The 18,022-nt window shown below is 34.5% G+C and overlaps 1 protein-coding gene across 1 annotated transcript in view; it reads left to right on the forward strand.

The window, feature by feature from the left end:
* Positions 1-18,022, forward strand: part of ANO5 (anoctamin 5) — a gene marked incomplete at its 5' end in the record, with an annotated part of 95,549 nt that overhangs the window by 50,527 nt on the left and 27,000 nt on the right. Inside the window, 4 exons of the mRNA XM_082659075.1 lie at positions 1,410-1,525; positions 10,833-10,967; positions 11,479-11,584; positions 11,678-11,738. Of these exons, the coding sequence (XP_082515201.1) occupies positions 1,410-1,525; positions 10,833-10,967; positions 11,479-11,584; positions 11,678-11,738 (418 nt within the window). The remainder of the gene's footprint in view (positions 1-1,409; positions 1,526-10,832; positions 10,968-11,478; positions 11,585-11,677; positions 11,739-18,022) is intronic.

Raw genomic sequence — 18,022 nt, forward strand, 5'->3', positions numbered from 1 at the left:
CAGGTGAATTTAACTTGTATTAGAGAAACTACCCCACCCCACATACACACATACACACACTTTTCCCTGGGGCAAAAGAACTTCTAGGGGATTATGGATTCTAAATGATGCCACAGCGTTTGATCAAGTAGAGAGATCTATAGTTAATAAACACTTTGCAACACATTCTTTGTTAATCATTCTTCGCAAAAGGGCTCATTCTTCTTTTGAAGATTTTGAGGATTTTTTTGTTTGTTTGTTTGTTTGTTTTTAGGGCATTGATTCTTTTCTTACTCTCACCAGGTCATAAAGCCAAACTGTCCTCAGTCACCAGCAATTTTACTCCATATATCTAGCCTTCCAGAAGAGTCCTCCACGGTCACTAGAAAATCAGTGTTACTGAGCTCTTGCTACAGAGAACTATCATTTACTATTAATTTTACCTTTTTTCCTTTCTTCTCTCCTGAATACAGATTTAGGTACTGGATTTTTCTCTTATGTACTTTAAAGAACCTTTTTTTTTTTTAAAGATACGCAAATAGGCAGCTTTTTTCTTTTTTTCTATTTCATTTCTCAATTCAGTAGGACAACCTAGAGAAGAAGACAAAATTTGGAATCTGGATGATATAAAATCTTATACCTTGTCATATAGAGATTTTCATATGTGCTTAAGTTTAGATTGGGTGTTTGCTCAGTGTTGTCTTCAGTAGTTTACTTGTCTAGGCAAACAGTTCAAGAGAAAATATTGAACAGCTATGTGTAGACAGTGCTCTGCTAGGCCCTAATTAACTTTATATTAATAAGCCTACTCAGTACCTAAAAATGGGGAAGGAACTTATGAAACAATATTGAGGCTTTTAAGTGCTAAAGTCTGTTGTATATTTTAAGTCCTTTGGGAAACATATCAGCGATGGCCAGTGAGGACAAGACACGTTGCCTAGAGGAGATTCCAGTCATAGCTGTGTGACTTTGGATCATTCATTTAACTTTGCTTGGGGTTCAGTTTTTCCATCTATAATATAAAAATGTCAGCCTATTTCCAAAGTCCCAGCCAGTTATACAGTTGTGGGAATCCCTGAGCTGTGACTGTTGGAATTTGAGTAGAGATGAAAGGAGGACTCCAGGTCAAAGGAGCAGCTTGAGTAAAGCCAAAGTCTCAGACTTTAACTTGTGTTTTTAGATAGCTGGCTGTGAAAATTTAATAAATAAAGCACTATTATTTTCATTTATTGTACAGTGTAGCAAATGTACTACACTCTACAATACACTAAATGATTTAGTAATTTACATCAATAGAATATGAAAATCCAAATCGAAAAGTGAAAGAGAACATTTGCCTCATTCACTAGGCTTTTTATAAAGGCAGTGTTCCATTATTCACCCTTGTCTTTTGCTTTGTCATTCAGTAATTTCTTCTTGCGTGTCTGTAGGGTCAATATTGGAAGCCATCAGAACCTCCGAATCCTGTCAATGAAAGGTACACACTTTGCCAGAACTGGGCTCGGTTTTCCTATTTTTACAAGGAGCAGCCTTTTAATTTGATTAGGTAAGTTTCTTACACAGAATCAAACTGATTAAAACTTGATTATGTGGTTTTTATTCACAATGGCATCGTATTCCATTCTTTTTACTACTATTCTCACCCACTACGTTTCCCATCTTCCCAGTTTTGTATCTACACTACCATTTAGTCATTCATTTGTGAGCAAAATGCTGTTGTCAGAATGGTCTTAACCACAGTGCAGAGATAGCTTGATGGTTCAGAAGTTGGGCCTTAGCATTTAGGTACATGGGGTTCAAATCCAAGCTCTTTCTCTTAGAAGCATATAAATATGGTCGGGTTATTTAACCTCTATGAGACTTATATCTGTAAAATAGGAATAGCAATAGTACTTTCCTTATGGGGTTATTTGATAATTAAATGATATATGTATATTTTCTTAGCATGGGGTTAGCACTTAGTGTTTAACACAATAATTTTTTGTTTGTTTGTTTTCCTCTGCGTCTAGGAATTTAGAGGATAGAAGAAAGGTCATGTATGGATGTTTGTGTGTGTGTTGATCTCAGAAAGCTGTGAAGGCAATTGTTCTATTATCTCAATTCTTTAGACAGTTTCATTAGCTATGCAAGAAGACTATGGATGCAGGTTCTTGCTTTGAACCATGACAATATTACATGCATAGAGGATGTTAGGAGACTCCTGCTATGATTTCAATAAAGAAACAATCAGGTTACAGACCCCTGGTTGCTAGTAGCAGTATTTTTACTCAGTGAGATATGCTTTTACTGCTCTGCTTGCACAGCATCACAGCCTCCTTTTTATGAGACTGATTTTCATGTCTACATCCAAACCAAGTGAAATGTTATTCCAACAGTTTCATTTAAGGCAAATAAGAGGGGAAATTTTTAAGAATAAATAGAAGGCAACTAGCATATAAACTGTGGTTTCTGTAAATCTTTATATAAACTCTTGATTGGATGGATATTTTAATTGTTCTGATTAATGGCCATTTAATTTTTTTAATTATAAAAGTAGGACATGTATCTAAAAAATTCCAAGCAATAAAGAGATGTGCAAAGTTTTAAGTGAAATTACACCTCCATTGAATTCCACAGAAGTAACTATGGCTATTTGGTAATAGCCATTCAGTCTTATTTTTATGTGCATGTGAAGTAAAATACATACACTTTTTTTTTTTCCTGGAGCAATGGAATCTTTATTTACTTTTTTGCTAAGATTTTCTTTTATCACTAAATAGTATATTATTGGCATACTTCCCTTTGAGTACACACAGATCTATCTTGTGCTTTTTAACACAACACAGGGTACCATATTATAAATTTTGCATAACTTATTTGTCTATTCGTCTATTGAAAAAGATTAGGCTGTTTCAAACTTTTCACTATTACAATTAGTGCCCTTGGAGAATATTTTCATGGTATGTTTTCAAAAAAGCAAAGTTGTCAGAATGAGGTTTACATATTTTACATTGTTCAAAATATATTGAGAGTATTTAGCTGTCTACAGATGTTTCTGCTGTAAATATTCCCCAAAGGTTTGTACTTATAACCCTTGATACAGACAAATGCATTACACCTCAGGTCAGTACCTTGTTAGCACTTGCTGATTTTCTTTTACAACAAAGTGGAAGCTCAGATTTTTCCATCAGATGGCAGTATCTAGCTTAAATTTAATAACATTTTAAACCTTTTCATCCTATTATTGTAACTTTTCATTTATAGCAAATTATACTGCTTTTCCATTTCAGTAATGAAATAAGTTTTTAAATAAACTTAAATTTTTAACACAATTTAATGTAAAGAATTGATAGCTAGGTGTAAAGTTTTTAACTAGGTAATCAAAAAGACAAGAAAGAAAACACTATATTATCACAGAGGGAGGAACTGCAGAAAACAGCTCTTATTCCTAAGGTTTCTTCTCAGTGATTATGTAGGGTAATATCCTTATTATTAGTAATAGACAATAAAGTATTTAAGGGTAAAGGACCATGATGTACATATTCAACCAACTTACTTGCAAGTGGTTCAGAAAAAGGCATGTATATATGGGGAAATATAATATATGAAGTGAGATAAAATGCAAATGCAGCAATATTTTTACAATAAAAGAATTAAAGGATATATGGGTATTATTTGAATTATTCTTGTAACTTTTTTATATATTTGAAATTATTCCAAAGAAAAATCTTTAATAAAAGGAGAGTCCAGAAATAGATCCACATATATATAGTCAATTGATTTTCAGCAACGGTGCCTGGTCATTCATTGGGGAAAGGATAGTCCTTTCAACATATGATGCTAGAACAAGTGGCTATCTACATGAAAAATGTGAATCTTGCTTCTATCCTGTACAAAAATTTAAATTAACTTGAAATGGATGAGAGAACTAATTGTAAGCGTTACAACTATAAAACTTCTAGGAGAACATATAGGAGAAAATCGTATGTGGTTTGGAGTTAGGCATGGACTTTTCAGATCAAATGCAAAAAGCACAATTTAAAAAATGTATAAATTTAACTTCATTAAAATTAAAAATGTATGCTCTTTAAAAGACAGTTACAAAAATAAAAAGGCAAAACACAGACTGGAGAAAACATTTGCAACACACATATCAATAAAGGACTTTTATTTAAGGAACTTTCGCAACTCAATAATAAGACAAAATTTAAAATGGACAAAAGATAAAAGATTCATCACCAAAGGAATATAATTATGGATTGCCAATAAGTACATCAAAAGATGTACAACATCTTTATTCACTAAGGGGATAAAAATTAAAATGTCATTAAGATGCCACCACACACACACTAGAATAACTAAAATCTGAAAGATTCGCAACAATAATTGCTATCAGGGATATGGAACAACTTGAAATCTCAAACATTGGTGGTGGGAATGCAAAATGGTATAGCAACTTTAAAAAAACAACTTTGACAGTTTCTTATAAAGTTAAATATACACTTTCTATTCTACTTGTCCCAAATCTATTATTAAAATGTTTATCATTGCCTCAGTGATTTGAGGTACCACCTTTATCATATGCTAGATTTCTATATGCAGTTGAGTTGCTTTCTGGATGAAAGCAACTATTCTGTTGATCTAGCTAACTATCCATGCAGGCTATTTATTTAATTTAATTTTTATTTTATATTAGAGTATAGTTGATTTGCAATGTTGTGTTAGTTTCAGGTGTGCAGCAAAGTGATTCAGAAGGCTCTTTTAATTGTAGTGGCTTACCTCTAGTATGTTTTAATATCTAGTTGGGCTAATACCTCGTCATAGCTCTTACTCTCAGTGTTTCCTTGTACATTCTACATGTTTATTCTTCCATATAAACTTTAGTATCAACTTGTCTAGCTTGTTACTAAAAAAGATGGTTGGTATTTTTATGGGTATCAAATTAAGTTTATAAATTAACTTAGGTAGGCTGGTACTTTTTGTTGTTGTTGTTGTTTTGCGGTACGCAGGCCTCTCACTGTTGTGGCCTCTCCTGTTGCGGAGCACAGGCTCCGGTCGTGCAGGCTCAGCGGCCATGGCTCACGGGCCCAGCTGCTCTGCAGCAAGTGGGATCTTCCTGGACTGGGGCGTCATGTCCCGGTCCCGTGTGCCCTGCATCGGCAGGCGGACTCTCAACCACTGCGCCACCAGGGAAGCCCTAGGCTGGTATTTTGATGATGAGACATTCTAATCAAGGAAAAGTTGTCAAGGGAAAGGTATGTCTTAGTTTAAGCCTACTTTGGGGTTTTTCAGGAGTGTTATAGAGTTATAAAACTTTCTTAAGTTTAATCCTAAGTATTTTATATTTTTGTTGCTATTATAAATTATGTATTTACTTACATGTTATATGTTATTGTCTTCTGAGTGTTAGTTTTATATTCTAATGCCCTGATGAATTCTTTATTGAATTAGTTTTATTGATTCATTAAGGCTATCGAGGTATATTATCATATAATCTTTAAATAGAAATATTTTACTTTTCTTTACCAATTCTTATGTCTATAATTATTTTCTTTTATTCAATTAATTGGTTGATAATTACAGAACAATGTTGAATAATAGTTGGTGTCTTTGCCTTGTTCCTGATCTTACTGGAAATGCCTCTGGTGTGTCCTCATTTAGTAGGAAGTTCTTTGCCTTTGTACATTAATTTATCATCTTGCCTGGGGCCTTGGAGAGTTTTGTTTGCTTGTTTGTTTGTTTTAAAATCTGATTGTTTTAACACATTGTGTCTTGGAATTGGTTGTTCTAAGTCAGTTTTCCCTGTTCCTGGTGGATCCTTTAACTATGTATCTTTTATTTTGTTTGGTTTTTTTTGTTTGTTTGTTTTTCTGGAAAGTGTTCTTGGGTTATAGTTTTAAAATATAATTATTTTCCAGTGCTTTGATTATTTTCTTTGGACTCCAGTTATCTGTATGTTTGGTCTTTTTTGCCTGTCTTCATATCAAACAATTTTCCTGAGACTCTTTTTACTTCTCTATGTCATTTTCATTCTTTTGATAGGTATCCTGTTTTTCTTATCATCTTTTATTAGATTTTCACTTGGTGTCCATTTATTCTCTTGAATACCTCATAATTTCATCATCAATTCTGACATGATCTTATAGGGTTCTTCTCTTTCCTCTGTTTTTTGGTTTCTTTCATCTCTTGTTTTATTTATTCCTGTTTTTTCCCACTTCTTATTTTTATATTTCTGATATTTTATTACATTTCCAGTTATTTATCTGAGAACATTTAATTCAGTTTGTACTGTTTTTTTTACAGTATTCCTCATGTTCTTTTGGGAGAATTTTCATCAGCTGAAGCTCTTTGTTTCACATTTTCAGGTTTTTTTAACATAATTGTGTATAGTATGCTCTGCTTTTTTCTGTTTGTGTTTAATTCATGGAGTTTCTAGCATTAGAGTACACTCTTCTGTTAGTTTATTTTCCTATTCCATGCAGTTTCTTTCATGGATGATATCCTGTGCTTGTCATGCACTTTTTCTTTCATTTCTATAGAATCCTAACTCTCTCTCTTTTCTGCCACTTTTAAGAAGTACCATCCTTTATATCTGATTCTTCCCCAGAAACATTGCTTTTCTGAGGCTGCCACTTCCAGGCTTACTCATTTTCAGATCCCTTTCTTTTAGCTAGTACTACGAATTACCAAGTCCCAACATGTGTTCAGTATTATGGCATTTAGTTAGACTTTTTCCCAGGGATTATTTTGTCTGTGTTTGTCTAATGTCCCCACCCTACTTCACATGTTTTCCCTAGAATTTCTTAAGCATCTTCTTCACTGCTCTCTGTACTTCAGGTATGGCAGCTGGTAATAGGTACTCAGTTGGAACTGGGTTTATTTCTTTACTTACAAGTAATTTGAAGATCATGGTGTTCTCTGTCATGATGCTTGAAGGCCTATATCAGGTATGGTTTTATTTCCTCTCCTTGTTGATTTTATGGTTTTAGGAAAGTTTTTTATGGGAAGACTTGTTAAAAATAAAAATATCCTTAAAAGTAGAAAGGAATTGTCTATAGATGCATAATTACAATGCCCACATTCCTTTAATGAGCATTTATTTAGCATCGCTAGATATCAGCAAGAGGCTAGGGCTATAAAGGTAATCAGAACGTGGTTTCCTAACACAAAGATATTTGCAGGAAGACACACAAGTGCATAATAATTACAGCAGAGTGATTCTCATGAAAGAACAGAGCACAGAGGAAAGAGCACCTACCTTTATGACAACCTCAGGGAAAGTTTCACAGTGATTATTCTTGAGTGTGTCTTGAGAGAAGTAGCAGGTTGCTAGGTAAACAAGTTAGTTAAGAATATCCCATGTAGAGAGAACAAGTAAAGAGCACTGGGCTAAAGAAGAGCATTGTGCATTTAGTTCTTCATTTAGGAGGCGTGGCTGGTAAGATTTGAATGTTTATCAATAAAAAATCATGAAGAACACTGCTAAGATGAAAGGAGAAAACCTTTAAAGGAGGAAACGGTCATTGTTTAATCTTGTGCTTTAGAAACATTACTCTCTTGGAAACAGGACAGATAGTAGAAGGATGCAAGACCGAAGTCAGGGAAGTAAGGAGGCTGTTAAAATTTTCCAGTAATAGGGCTTCCCTGGTGGAGCAGTGGTTGAGAGTCCACCTGCTGATGCAGGGGACGCGGGTTCGTGCCCCGGTCCAGGAAGATCCCATATGCCGTGGAGCGGCTGGGCCCGTGAGCCATGGCCGCTGAGCCTGTGCGTCCGGAGCCTGTGCTCCACAACGAGAGAGGCCACAACAGTGAGAGGCCTGCATACCACAAAAATAAAATAAAATAAAATAAAAATTTTCCAGTAATAGATATTGAAGGTCATATCCAAGGCACTGGTAACAGGAAAGAGGGGACTATGGATTAGAAAAAGGCTTTTATGGGACTTCCCTGGTGGTCCCAATGGTTAAGACTCTGTGCTTCCAATGCAGGGATTGCAGGTTCAATCCCTGGTTGAGGAACTAAGATCCCACATGCCTCGTGACAAAGCCAAAAAAAAAAAGAAAGAAAAAAAAGAAAAAGACTTTTATGACAGAATTTATTGGACCTAGTGGATTGGATATAGAGGGTTAAAAAAAAATGATGACTAGGGGTGCCTGGAAAGAGATTTAGAATATAGGATTTGAATTCCTAGATTTCACATATTTCATGTTATCTCTACACCAAACTTAAGTTCCATGTCCAAATGTTTGTAAATATTTTTACTGCCTTTTGGGTACTGATCATTTTGTCATATTAGATTATATTTTTTCAGGGATAACTGGGAATACAAAGGTTACCATCAGTGGTTTATCAGTCTTCAATATTATATGCCTTCTGATCCCATTTTTTCTTTCCAATTTAAGAGCTCCAAATAATGTTTCTGATATCATCTATTGGGATGGCTTAATGCTTATAATTAAAATTGATATACTGCTATATAGCAAATAGGTTAGAACAAATATGTTTACAGTGACTATAATGGTGCTATTAAAAGCCAAAATAGTGTAATCGCTAAGCTAAGTTTCTCAGATGTCCATGAATTCATGGGGAAAATGAATCTCTTTAGACCAAATGTTTGCATTTTGTTCATTCATTCCTCAAGCCTATATTTATTTCAATTCCACCATCATTGTTTTGATTATTTGCTATGTCTCAGACTAAGTCCTGGGAATACAAAATTAGACCAGTGCCTTCTCACAAGATCTCACAACGAAGAATATTGAATGTCTTCTACCTATGAGATGCCCTGTTAAATGTTATGGGGCCACAGATGAGTGCAAAATCTAGCAAGTAAAATGGACAGGTTAAGAAATACCGTAAGTGTAAATAAAAGGCAAATTTTTCTAAAAAATTAATACTCAAAAGAAGTATTTATTCTCCTTATGTCTGATACTTTACAGAGTATCTCATATTATTGGCTTTTTCTCATTTTCTTTGTTTTGAATAATAAGAATCTAACATCTTAAACGTTATTTCAATAATATGTAAATAATATATACGTATTTACCATAATACAAATCTAAGACATGTCTCTTGCTTTTTGCATTCTTAAGAGATGGTTTAGTTGTTAATCTATTATTAAGCTCCTCAAGTCCAAAGTTTAGTAAAATTATTTCTATAATTCCATACATAATAAATGTTCATTTGAGAATTTCTCTTTTTGAGAATATTTTAAATACTAATTAAAGGTCTGAAGTTCTTGAGGACTTTTTTTTAATTCTCAAGGAATAAGATTCTTGAAATTTGAAAGGAAGAAAAATGTAGTTCTTTGAAATATCCAGTTTCTTTATGAATTCCCAAATAATTTTTTGTTTAAGCATATAGCAGTAATATTGATGTTTTACCTTAAAAATGATTGATTCTATAATTTTTAAAACATCAAATGGAAATAGACACGATGAATAGTAAATTTTCCCAAATCAAATATTTTTATTCTTTTTTTTAGATTTTGATGTTATGCAGTATTATAATAATTGCTATGTTTTTCAACAAAAACAAAAAAAAGAGAAAAAGCAAGTTTACTCATCCTGTGTGAGTGAACCTAAGGAAGTTGTAAATGGTAAATTAACAAGGGAATACAATGGAATTATAATTTAATTTCAAGTTTATAGTAATTTGAAAAGCAGAACAAGGGAAAACAACAATGTAAAAATGTTTATTATCACTGAAAATAATGAAAAAATGAAAGAATGAAAGATGGTACAAGCAGAGAGATGCCTGTTTCATTAGAAAAGATTAGAAATTTTGAAAACTGAAGAATGGGATATTCAATAAAATTAATATTGAGTGAAAAAAAATTAAAAACCTTCTCATTGGGAAATTAAGTTTATGTTAAATAAGTTTATGTTATGTAAAATTTAAACCCTTTATGTTTAGATTTGCCTGTTTTTTGAGCATGTGTGGAAATTACAATTTAATAAATAGTGCTGTAATAGATTTATATATATCATGCTATTAGAGCCCAAAAGGGATTACATCTCTCTGTCTAGGAAACTGTGGTAAGACTTCACGGATTTGGTGAGCTGAGCTCTACGTGAATAAGGGAGAAGATTAACCTATTTTGTGTTGTTTTTTTAAAAAACCTGGTTTTATGAGGCAGAGAAAACCTTGTTCTCTGGTTCTTTGAGAGATTCCTTAAGGAGAGAGTTGGTTTAAAAAACAACAGAAAAAAAAACCCAAAACTTGGTTATAAGACTTGAACATTTATTCCAACTAATGCTGTCACTTTTTAACTCTTTGTAAAGCAAGTGCTGAACTGTATATTTTATGGAACTTGATTAAACACTCATTTTTGATTCCTTGGTTTGCTCCTTGTCTTACAATTCTGTAAGCATCCATCAGAGCTCCAAATTTAAAGGAAGATGGAAGTTCATACATACAACCACTCTCATCTGTTGTGGTCTGAGTATATTCTTCAATTTTAGAGAGAGATAAAGCGAAAGTCCATGCACAGATTGTGAATGTGATTTTGATTTGTTAATTGCTAGAAGAATGTTCTGCACTTTATTTCAAAACATTTAAACTCTCTTTAAAATTTAAAAGCTTTTCAAATTACCTGATTATTTCAAAAGTAGATCTTAACTTCCACTCAGTTGGCTTCTTACTTACATGTGTTGTCTCTTCTAATCCTTACACCAATTCTATGGCTAAGCATTATCCTGCATTTTATGATGTGGAAACTAAGGTTTAGAAAGTTTAGTAACTTTATCAAAATTTCACAGCTGGAAAGCAATGGAGCCAAAATTAGAATTCAAGTTTGTCTGAATACAAAACCAAGACTCTCAGGACTGTATCATTCTTACAACCTCTGATTCTCTTTTTACCCTCTTTCATAGGGATTATTACGGAGAAAAAATTGGCATCTATTTTGTCTTTCTCGGATTTTACACAGAAATGCTGTTTTTTGCAGCTATAGTTGGCTTAGCTTGTTTTATTTACGGCTTATTATCGATGCATGATAACTCAAGCAGGTAAGTGCAGCTGTGTTGCCCAAATAGAGAATCTTATGCTAACTGAAACTGTTGCTATTATTTTTCTGGAATTTGTGTCAGAATGTTTCCTATGGCAGCAGATAATTGATGTTTCTGAAAAAGACCCAAACATAGCAGCTACCCCTCACCTGGTGCTTTATGGAAAATTTGTTTTTAATGATGGGCTCTAAAGATTCTGTTCCTCAAAGCATGATTTGATCTACAAAAATTGCTAGTTCATTTCCCCTTGTGCCATATGTAAGAAGCTGTATAATGTTGTTCCAATAAAAGCAGCTTTGGACTTTCACCCAAACACATCACTTTTAATATAACTTTGCTCTTGGGAATCTCTGGCAGTCCGGTGGTTAGGACTCTACACTTCCACTTCTGGCGGCATGGGTTCCATCCCTGGTCGGGGAACTAAGATCCCACATGCCATGCCGTGTGGACAAAACGAAACAAGACAAAAACAAAACAAAACAAAACAAAAACTCTCCTCTTCCCTCTGCAGCACTGAGATCTGTGACCCTGAGATTGGGGGTCAGATTATCATGTGCCCACTCTGTGATGTAATGTGTGACTATTGGAGACTAAATTCTACCTGTTGGGCTTCAAAGGTATGTATGTATTGTGGTATGTTAAAAAGACTTGCAATTTCCCTCCCTCATTTGATACTAAGTAGTCTTTGTGATGTTGTTATTGTTTTACAGTTCTCCCATTTATTTGACAATGAGTCAACAGTGTTCTTTGCAATATTCATGGGAATTTGGGGTGAGTAAATAGTTACATAAAAACAGCTTTCTCCATGTTATCTGTTTTATGGCCATTCATGTAACATATACAGTTGGCAAACCTTATAAACCAAAGGTGATTTTACATCTTTATGTCTTTGCTAGCATCAGTACACTGATGGAGTCCACATCAATGGTCATTCGTCTTGATCCTTGGTCCAGAAAGGTCTCTATTAGTCATCTGCTCATTTCTCTGAAAAACACTATAATTTTTGAAACTTCATATGTAATCAGATTACACTGTCAGCACTGTGGTAAAAACAGGCTCAATAAGTGCTTAATTCAGGAGAAATAAACATAAGTATTTGGTGGCTGGAGGATATTGAGTCATGGATACAAACTGGAACAAGACTCAAAAATTGTTGAGAGCTGGGCTTCCCTGGTGGCGCAGTGGTTGAGAATCCGCCTGCCAATGCAGGGGACACGGGTTCGTGCCCCGGTCCAGGAGGATCCCACATGCCACGGAGCGGCTGGGCCCGTGAGCCATGGCTGCTGAGCCTGTGCGTCCGGAGCCTGTGCTCCGCAACGGGAGAGGCCGCAACAGTGAGAGGCCCGCATACCACAAAAAAAAAAAAAAAAAAAAAAAAATTGTTGAGAGCTAATACTCAACATTTGAATTTAAATTTCCTGTGTCAAATTCTAGTTCCAGCTTCCAGTTCCATTTGGTAAAAATCTCCCATGTAAGGTGGAATTTCCCTTAATTTTGGAAATGTCCCAGTATCTCTTCTATTTTGTATCATGTGGGAAGTAGAAGTGTTATGAAGTTATTCCCGCCATCAGTGAGGAAAGTATTTTCTGTAAGAGTAACTTGGCAAGAGGAGGCCTAAAGACTTCTAAAGCATGTCTAAAAATCTGGGGGACTCTGGTGAAAGATAGACTTTTTTCTCTCCAATTTAACAAAAAAAAATCTTTAAAAAGCACAAGTGTGTGCATTTAAAAACTGGCCAAGGAGGGACTTCCCTGGTGGCACAGAGGTTAAGAATCCAGCTGCCAATGCAGGGGTCACGGGTTTGAGCCCTGGTCCAGGAAGATCCCACATGCCATGGAGCAACTAAGCCTGTGTGCCACAGCTACTGAGCCTGTGCTCTAGAGCCCGCAAGCCCGTGTGCCACAACTACTGAAGCCTGTGCGCCTAGAGCCCATGCTCCGCAGCAAGAGAAGCCACCGCAATGAGAAACCTGCACACCACAACGAAGAGTAGCCCCTGCTCGCCGCAACTAGAGAAAGCCCGCGCGCAACAACAAAGACCCAACGAAACGAAAAATTAATTAATTAATTAATTAAAAAAAGAAAAATACTGGCCAAGGGAACAAGGTAGCTTGATTCAGGCAATAGGACACCAACATTTGTGGGGGTGTGTACATGAAGCAGAGGTTCTTATGGGTTTCTCTTACTTCTGCTTGACTGCTATGGTCTGAAGAAAAAAGGCCAGATTCAAAGAGAGAATGGGAGACAGAGAAGTCTTACCCACAATTCTCCAGCAGCCTCCTCTGGTTAAGTTAGTATATGGACATCTCTTCATTATGTGGCTACCAAATCCTGCCTGTCACTTTTTGGAATCAGAAATGGATGATAGGTACACAAATTACAACAAATGTAGTAGTTTTCAATTCTTTCCATTGACAGAGATTGTACACCAACACTAACCTTATATGTCATAACAAATAGAGGAGCAATTATGCATAGAACACCCAGCAGCTGCAGTGAACATGGGGGTAAAGATATCACTTCAAGATAATGATTTTGTTTCCTTTGGATAGATACCTAAAAGTGGAATTGCTTCATCCTATTATATTTATATTTTTAATTTCTCAAGGAACCTTCATATTGTTTTCCATAACAGCTACACCAATTTACATTCCCACTGACAGTGCACGAGGGTTCCCTTTTTTTTCAGTTTTGTTCTTTTGCAAAGGAATATCCAATTTTCTCAAAACCATTTATAGAAGAAATCCCCATTGAGTATTTTTGGCTCCTTTGTCAAATATTAATTGACCATAATATGTGGGATTCTTTTCTGAGCTCTTGATTGTGTTCCATAGGTCTCTATGTTTCTCTTTATGCCATGCCAAAAAGTACCATGCTATTTTGATTACTATAACTTTGTAATATAGTTTGAGATCAGGAATATGATGCCTACTGCTTTGTTCTTCCTTCTCAAGATTGCTTTGGCTATTTGGAGTCTTTTGTGGCCCCATACAAATTTTAGGATTGTTTTCTCTATTTCTGTGAAAAATAGCATTGGAATTTTGATGGGGATTGCATTAAATCTGGAGATTGCTTGGGTAGTATGGACATTTTTATATTAATTCCTCCAGTCCATGAGCATGGGCTATCTTTCCATTTATTTGTGTCTTCTTCAATTTCTTTCATCAGTGTCTAGTAGTATACAGTGTACGTATCTTTCATTTCCTTGGTTAAATTTATTCCTGGGTATTTTGTTCTTTTTGATGTTATTGTAAATGGGATTATTTTCTTAATTTCTCTTTCTGTTAGTACGTGGTTAGTATATAGAAACACAATGGGTTTCTATATATTTATTTTTATCCTGGAACTTGACTAAATTTATTTATTAGTTCTAACAGTTTTTTGGTGGTGTCTTCAGGATGTTTTTTATAATTTCATGTTATTTGCAAACAGAGACAGTTTTACTTCTTTCCTTCTTTCTTACTAATTTATATGTCTTTTATTTATGTATTTATTTTTGACTAATTTCTCTGGCTAGGATGTCCAGTACTCTATTGAATAGAAGAGGCAAGAATAGGCATTCTTGTCTTGTCCCTGATCATAGAGGGAAAGCTTTCAGCTTTTCACCACTGACTATGATGGTAGCTATGGGCTTGTCATGTATAGCCCTTATTATATTGAGGTACATTCCATTTATACCTATATTTTTGAGAGTTTTTATCATGATGGATGTTCAGTTCTGTTAAATGCTTTTTCTGCATCTGTTGAGATGATTTTCTTTTATCATTTATTTTGTTAATGTGGTATACCATGTTGATTGATTTGTGGATGTTGAACTATCCTTGTATCCCTGGAGTAAATCCCACTTGATCATTGTGTATAATTCTTTTAATATATTGCTGAATTTGATTTGCTACTCTTTTGTTCAGGTTCTTTGCATCTATGTTTATCAAGTATAACTTCTTTACTTGTAGTGTCTTTGTCTGACTTTGGTGTCAGGATAATGACGGCCTCATAAAATGAGTTTGGAAGTTTTCTTTCCTCTTCTAGTCTTTGGAAGATTTTGAGAAGGATTAATTCTTCTTTACATGCATGATAGAATTCACCAGTAAAGCTATCTGATCTGGACTTTTGTTGGTGGGGACGTTTTTGATTACTGATTCAATATCCTTACTGGTAATTGGTCTGTTGAGATTTTCTATTTCTTCATGGTTCAGTTTAGGTAGGTTGTATGTTTCTACGACTTTATCCATTTCTTCTAGGTTATCCACTGTATTGGCACATAATTGTTCATAGTAGTCTCATGATCCTTTGTATTTCTGTGCTATCAGTTGTCATGTCTCTTATTTAGTTTCTAATTTTATTTATTTGAGCCTTATCTTTTTTTCTTGGTAATTATGGCTAAAGGTTTTCTATTATCTTTTCAAAATAAAACAGTTTTATTGATCTTTTCTATTGTCTTTTTGTCTCTTTTATTTATTTACCCTCTGATCTTTGTTATTTCCTTCCTTCTACTACCTTTGGCTTACTTTGCTCTTCTTTTTCTGGTTCCTTAATGTCTAAAGTTAGGTTGTTTATTGTAGCTTTTTCTTGGGTTCTTAATGTGGGCATTCATCACTATGAACTTCCTTCCTAGAACTGCTTCTGCTGCATCCCGTAAGTTTTGGTATATTGTATTTCCAGTTTCATTTGTCTCAAGATATTGTTTAATTTCTCTGTTGATTTTTCTAAGTTTGTTCAGTAGCATGTCCTTTATTCTCCACATATTTGTGAATTTTCCAGTTTTAACTTTTCCTGTAATTCTATTTTCATACCATTGTGGTCAGAAAAGATGCTTGATATGATTTCAAACTTTTGAAATCTATTGACTAGTTTTGTGGTGCTAATATATGACCTTTCCTGGAGAACATTCCATGTGCACTTAGAAGAATGTGTATTCTGCTGCTGTTAGATGGAAAGTGCTGTCAATGCCCCTTAAGTCCCTCTGGTCTAACATGTAGTTTAAGTCCAATGATTCCTTATTGATTTTCTGTCAGGATGATCTATCCATTGTTGAAAATGGGGCGTTGAAGTTCCCTACTATTATTATGTTGCTGACAATTTCTGTCTTCAGGTCTGTTAACATTTGCTGTATATATTTTAGGTGCTCCTCTATTGAGTGCATAAGTATTTATAAGTGTTATATCTTCTTCTTTGATGGATCTCTCTATCATTATAGAAAGATCTTCTTTTCCCCTTATTGTGATCTTTGTCTTAAAGTCTATTTTGTCTTATATAAGTATAGTTAATATTGCTTTCTTTTGGTTTCAGTTTGTATGGAATATCTTTTTCCATCCTTTCACTTTTAGTATATATGTGTCCTTACAGCTGAAGTGAGTTTCTTGTAGGCAGCACATAGTTGAGTCTTGTTTTTTTATCCATTCAACCACTCTGTGACTTTTGATTGGAGAATTTAGTTAATTACATTAAAGTAATTATTGACAGATATGGACTTACTATTGCCATTTTGTTAATTGTTTTGTAATTCATTTGTTCCTTTCTTCCTCTCTTGCCTTCTTCTTTTGGGGTATGATAATTTTCTGTAATGGTATGCTTAGATTCCTTTTTCTTTATCTTTTGCATGTCTTTTATAGGTTTTTGCTCTGTGATTATAGTGAGGCTTTTATAAAACATCTTATAGTTATAACATTCTATTTCAAGCAAAACAAATTAATTCCAAATGCATACTAACGCTCTATATTTTTACTTTCCTTTCCATGTTTTATGTTTTTGATGTCACAGTTTATATCTTCTTAGCTTGTGTATCCTTTAACCAATTATTATAGTTATACAATTTTATTGTAGTTACAGTTATTTTTACTACTTTTGTCTTTTAACCTTCATAATAGATTTAGAAGTGAGTTACCTACCCCCATTATAACATGTATTTTAAATTTAACTATACGTTTACCTATACTAATGAGATTTGTACTTTTATATGTTTTCATTTCAGTTTAAAGAGGTCCCTTTAACATTTCTTGAAAAGCCATTCTAGTTGTGATAAACCCTTTCCACTTTTACTTGTCTGGAAAACTTTCCAGGTAGAGTATTCTTGGTCCTCAAATTTTTTTCAGTACTTTGACTATATGCTACTCCCTTCTGGCCTGCAGTTTCTGCTGAAAAATCTGCTGATAGTCTTATGAGGGTTCCCTTATACATAAGTTGTTTTTCTCTTCTTGCTTATAAGATTCTCTCTTTGTCTTTAACTCTTGACCTTTTAAATATAATGTGTCTCAGTGTAGTTCTCTTTGTTTTCATCTTTTTTGGAACTCAGTGGGTTTCCTAGATATGATATTTGTTTTTTTCCCCGTGTTAGAGAAGTTTTTACCCATTATTTGAATATGCTGTCTCTGTCTCTCTCTCTTCTCCTTCTGGGACCCCCTATAATGCAAATGTTGGTCTGCTTGATATTGTCCCATAACTCCCTTAAGCTGACTTCACTTTTTTTCACTCATTTTTCATTTTCATTTCATTCATTTTTTCTCCTCTGACTGAATGAATTCCACTTCCCTTTCTTGGGGTTTACTGATCCTTTCTTCATATGTGCTGAACCCTTCTATTGAATTTTACAATAAAATTATTGTATTCTTCAGCTCTATGATCTCTGTTTATTACTTTCTTATATTTTCTGTCTCTTTGTTCAAATTCTCACTTTATTCATGCATTGTTCTCCAGACCTCAGTAAGCATCTTTATGACCATTATTTCGAACTCTTTATCAGGTAAATTGCTTGTTTTCATTTCATTAAGGTCTTTTTCTGCAGTTTATCTTGTTCTTTTATTTGGAACATATTTTCCTTTGTTTCTTCATTTACCTTGCCTCCCTGTGTTGATTTCTGTTCATTAGGTAAAACAGCTACCTCTCCCAGCCTTGAAAGTGTGGCCTGTGATTGTTCAAGCTGCCTTCTTTGTTCTTAGTGGTTCCCAGTATTTGGGGGGTGTGCCAAAACCCATCAGTATCCCAAATGGGAAGATCTCAGTCAGCACCTAAATGCAGGCTGTTTGGAAGCTGGACCCTCAGGCAGCAGCTTTTAAAGTC

The sequence above is a fragment of the Grampus griseus genome (assembly GCF_964374135.1).
Source record: "Grampus griseus genome assembly, chromosome: 8".
Lineage (NCBI taxonomy): Eukaryota > Metazoa > Chordata > Mammalia > Artiodactyla > Delphinidae > Grampus > Grampus griseus.